Source organism: Nicotiana tabacum, chromosome 22 (assembly GCF_000715075.1).
Source record: "Nicotiana tabacum cultivar K326 chromosome 22, ASM71507v2, whole genome shotgun sequence".
Taxonomy (NCBI): Eukaryota; Viridiplantae; Streptophyta; class Magnoliopsida; order Solanales; family Solanaceae; genus Nicotiana; species Nicotiana tabacum.
Window position 1 is genome coordinate 164,084,446 of NC_134101.1, and position 5,428 is coordinate 164,089,873.

Genomic DNA, 5,428 nt, shown 5'->3' on the forward strand with positions numbered 1-5,428 from the left:
AGTTCTGCCGCGACCGCTACTGCGACTGCCATAATTAATTAGTGGGAGTTAATTTGCGGCAGTTCAACCCCCGTAAATTGTTAAAAAAATTATATTTTTTTACAAGTTCCGGCAGTCTGAACCTATGCAACATAGGAAATCATTATTTAGCAATACAAAAATTACGGCGGTCAAAACCCATGCAATTCATTGAACGTATTAATTTCTTTTACTGTATTTTTTACAATTATTGAACTTTGAATATTATCTACTAATGAACCTTTCCACACCATAATCTAACCAAAAAAGATATAATATAACACTTAGAAACTAAACTTTGAATATAATATAACATTTAGAAATATCAACAACATAGTTAGCATCACAAAAGTATTACTTTCATATATAAATGATGGGGCCACAAAAATGCTCCCATGGCAAAAATTCCTAAACAACTCAAAGCAGATTCAACAATGTTTCTAGTTGCATACAGTAGCGTCGGAAGAGCTGTCGCCGATATAGCAATCTGCCTCTATATTTAGTTGCTCGAAACGAACTTAGTTTTCAAACTAAATTTTAACATAAAACATTCACCCTAGCCATTCTAACATTCCCTCCAATCACATAATTACATTGTCATAATCAATTATCTAATTCAATTATAAAAAACTTCAATTGTTGTCACTTGAATTACTGCCATCAGATGATCTTCTTGCGCCCGTGGGTGATAGGGATCCACTAGATGCATCTCTAGGCTGCAAACAAAATAAAACAATAAGATCCTTTAAATGCTAATTATAACTTAAGCTATTTCTTAAATAAAAATTTGAACCAATTCCATCCTTTATTCTGTAGTCAAAATTTTAACACACATGAAACTAGGAATTCAGCAGTACATTTAAACAGTTGGAAAATTAGTTTATCAGGGAAGCTCAAATAGCAGCTCTTTCCTGTTTAAAAGGTGCCCTCGGGTCTTCGTTCTTGAGACATTGTCAAAAGCTACAAGTGTGTAAGAGATCAACAATTTTATTTGTTTTCACTATACTATTTTGACCTCATAGCACATCGTTGATGCAGGATAGGACATAAACATATGATTGTCCAGCCAAACAAGAATGACAACAGAAGTACTCTGAGCATATTCTGGAATGCTGCATCCAGCAGAAAAATCATGCTCAAGTTCATCATGTAAACAAGCAAATATGGATTTTACAGAGTGCCAAAACCACTAGAACGGACAAGGAAAGCACGTGTCTTTTGACACCAGGTCAGCTAATATCAGTTGATGCAGCTCCTGATGCAGATAATATCAGTTGAAAAAAAAAATCACAAGTTTATTTACCGTTGTAGGAGGAGAAGCAAAGAACTCCGCAAATTGCTCCGGTATTGTCCCTTCTTTCATTATCATATATGCCTTGAAAGCATTCATCATTTGTTTGTAGTTCTCTTGGCTTTGGTTGTGAGCATTCAACAATTTATTGTAGTTCTCTTGGCAATGGTTCAAACATGAAGCATCACTACTTGAAGCATTCATACCACCAAAACGAGGTCTTGCATGTTTAAAAACTTTGCTAAGGACAACTCCTAATCCTAAGGACCTTACCCTTTCAGAGTGCTCTTTTCCTAGCACTTTACCAACAGCATCATTCGGCGAAACTTCAGACTCATCCACCGTGCTTTGGCACAAAACAAGCTCAATTTTTTCCTATATATTGTTTGTCACAGCATTAATAAGTAACTAAATGCACACCAAGACAAGCAAAAAAGAGATAGCTGCTGAAATGCATCAAGCCAGATACTTTAAAAGTATAAATACACCTTAAAGTTTCACCTTTACACCTACATTCCTTTCATACCTTGTCTTGCTCCTCTATAAATCTTAATGTTACAAACTTTGAGCTATCATTTATCCCATTGCGGGTTAGTTCTCTTGGCCTAATAACAAGAAAACTGACCTTTAATTTTTTTTTAATCAAAACTCCTGCACAATGGAGAGTTATGCTACATGTTCAAACCAGTACTCTTCACACATAGGAGTAGCAATGATTTTAGCACTTGTTTCAGCTGTTGTGTTATCGCCATTGTACGTAGAACGACGAAACAAAGAGAGCAGTTATTACGAGACAAGATGGAGCTCCAGGGGAATTGTATTGCCTGTGTTACTAGCTGGATTAATAGTTGCAATTAAAACCACTTCATCATCAGGACAAAGAGATACTGTTGTTTCCAAGAAAAAGCAGATAATATTTCAAACAAGAAAGGAAGAAACAAATTGTAGACTTATTTGACATTACAACCCATTGATAAATATCAAAAAAGATACATAACTATTCTGGAACAAGCTGAAACTAATAGTGAATCAGACAGATACATATATTAGATTTCATACCCCAAAAAGGAATAACCTTCAACAATCACAAAGATAAAGAAGAAACTTACACATATCTCCTTTGCCGCCTCATTCACATATGTTCCATCTTGTTTCTTATGAGTATCAAGATAAAGCTGTGCACGTCGAGGCCTTCGTCCAGTCTCAGCCATCTATAAATAAAATAACCAACAGAATGACTTAACTGGAATAGTTACATAAGTTAGTTTAATAATTAAAGTAAAATGACATGAATTAACATCTTTCACCATTTCAGCCCTTCTTCTGGAGTTAGGTTTGGAGCCACATGTATGTGTAAATGTTTGTTTCTTTCGAATTTCAGTATTCCTTCTGCACATTTCCTTACAAAAAAAATACTTGAAAGTCAATCACACAAATAACTAAATATAATCAAACATACAAGTTGAAGTAATTAAATAAATACCAAAGTTGTTTCTTTAAAACGGTAATCAACAAATGAAGTCCACTGATCCCGTGGAATCCCAGCCGGAATATTTTCCATAATCTGAGCTTTACTTTTGTGTGGATCATAGAATGCTCTCCACAAGTTTAGCCTATTCGCGCTCCACTTTTTCCAAATAGAATTATAAACATAACGCCGTGCAACTAACTCGACTGTCTTAAAACAAAACCGTTTCTTCTAGAATAAAATATTGGTTAGCTTATCTGCTACATGCAAATATGAAGTCCAACAATAAAATAGACATGTAGCAGAAACAATAAAAGTTTATACCTTTACAATTCGATCAAATACATGGTCAAAGTATGATATAGGTAAATCTGGCCATTTCTCAAAGTGAATTGGAAATAAGGCGCAATCAGTTGCTAAAATTCCACAAAAAGCCAGCAGTAAGGCCTTGTGCTTCTCCAAATGGTTTGTCCAGGTAATCAAATTCAAGCACGATACGTTCTTCACCAGATAAATTTAGAACATCCCTAACTTTCACTTTGAGCCTCTTCCTATTTTCTTCTGAATCTTTAATAAAAAAAAGCCAAGAGAAAAAAGGTTACTAAACTTCAACAGTTACTAAACTTCAGCAGTTATCATTATGTCTTTAACCCAAACATGCTTTGTTCCTTCTTTAGTTGTATATTGCAGCCTTTAACTTTATGCTGATAAGATCTCTAGTTGGAGGTTCTTTCCTATTTTTCTTTCTATGTCAACTTAGTATTTCATTCCATCATCAGTAATTTTGCTAAATTTTTATTACCCTTTTCACAGCCATAAAACTAGACAAATGAAAACCTCTAAACCTGACTCTATTTTACTTAGAATAATAAAAAAGAATCACACAACTTTTTCCATAAGATAAACCATCTTATAATATAGACATCAGAAAAAATAGCTCAAGCATTCTTCATTAAGAAAAAATAGCTCAACCATTCTAAACCGAACTCTATTTCTACTGATTGCTCTATTTTCTGCCATACACAATCTTTCTAATGCCAAAGCATTCTTCATTATCACTAAGTAGCTCAAATTTGATACTTAAAAAATAAACCAGCAGCATTTTGGGGACTTTTAGCAGAGAGGGAGAAGAAGAAGAAGAAGAGGAAAAAATAAAATAAAATTAAAAAATAAACCAGCAGCAATTTGGGAACTTTTAGTCTGGATGGTGCAGGGTGTGATGCGACCTGAACTGATGAAGTTGGTTGTGATACGGCCTGAAAGGACGAAACCGATTGTGATGCGGTTTGAAAGGACGAATTCAGCTGTGATGCAGACTGAAAGGACGAAGTCGGCTGTGATGCAGACTGAAAGGACGAAGTCGGCTGTGATGCGACTTGAACCAACGGAGCCAATTGTGATGTGGCCTGAACTGACGAACCAAGCTGTGATGTGGCCTAAACCGATGAAGCTGGCTTTTTTGTTGCCTGAACTGACGAACCGAACTGTGATGGAACCGACGAAGCCGGCTTTGTTGTTGCTTGAACTGACGGGGCTGGTTGTATCTTCCCAATACAACATGCAGTCATTCGGACAAGCATGGATCTTAACATAATCAAGACACAATTATTGATGGTATTTTTGGCCTCATAAAAAGATACAGGGATTTTTGCAAATTTAAATGCATCCCTAAGTAGATCTAGTATCATAGTCATTCCCTTGTCACTTAGCCCAGACAAACACTTTATGTGATATAACTTTAACAAAAACTCTAACTTTGAGTACTTGGACACTTCGTACAGTTCTTGATTTCCATCTCTAAGCAAGTCAAAAAAGTCTTTGTTGTATGAAGCTGGCATTTCGTTTAACATTTCTTCTTCTCCCACTACTTGTGATGGACCTACATCAATGCTCTCATGTCTTAACCCCCCAAATGCTTCATTAATCAATAATTCTATAGGATTTTCAGGAGGTATTATATCATGGGGAACCTCTATGTTGTTAGAACTATGCACCACATTCATTTCCCCATGCATAACCCAAGTGACATAATTTTCAGGGAATGGTTTGCAGACCAAATGGTCAAATACTATATCTTTAGTCTGCCACTTTCTAAAGCCACATTTAGGACATGAACATTTTATTCTATCTCTTATAGCTCCATTCTTCAATGCAAATTCTATAAATTGATTCAAACCAAACAAATATTCTGGTGTGTTCCTCGACATTCTAATCCAAGACTTATCCATTGAAAAAATAGATTAGTGTGAAACAATATTCGCCTACAAGATTTTCAAAGCTTTAAGATTAGAGACATATTTAACACTTTATAAGACAAAAAAAGTAAAGGTAATGTTCTACTAATTATCTAGCATGATAAAACCAACTGAGAATGCTACAACAAGCCTCTCCTTATAACATCTGGTTGAGAAACAGCTCAACATGATAGCACATCAGTTTAAGTACATATTTAGAGGACAACTTCAGTGGCATTAAAACACATTGCACATGCAGATCCCCACCATTATTATGATATGATGGAACACTTAGTATGTTTATGAAAGATCAGGTGATCAGCAGCAGCACTAAGATAAAATTATAAAATCTACTTCATTGTATTGTCAAGTCTTACTATTAAAAAATCTACTTCATTGTACTGTCCTCCAAAGGAA

At 35.1% G+C, this 5,428-nt stretch overlaps 1 protein-coding gene across 1 annotated transcript; it reads right to left on the bottom strand.

Moving 5' to 3' along the window:
- Nucleotides 1–355: 355 nt before the first annotated feature.
- LOC107787809 (uncharacterized) lies at nt 356–3,291 on the bottom strand. The gene is made up of 6 exons (XM_016609413.2): nt 3,102–3,291; nt 2,793–3,005; nt 2,617–2,709; nt 2,419–2,520; nt 1,322–1,684; nt 356–734 (listed from the first exon to the last, which is right to left on the bottom strand). Exons 2-6 carry the CDS (start codon nt 2,868–2,870, stop codon nt 651–653), a joined length of 720 nt encoding a protein of 239 aa, XP_016464899.1. The 5' UTR covers nt 2,871–3,005; nt 3,102–3,291; the 3' UTR covers nt 356–650.
- Nucleotides 3,292–5,428: the final 2,137 nt, after the last annotated feature.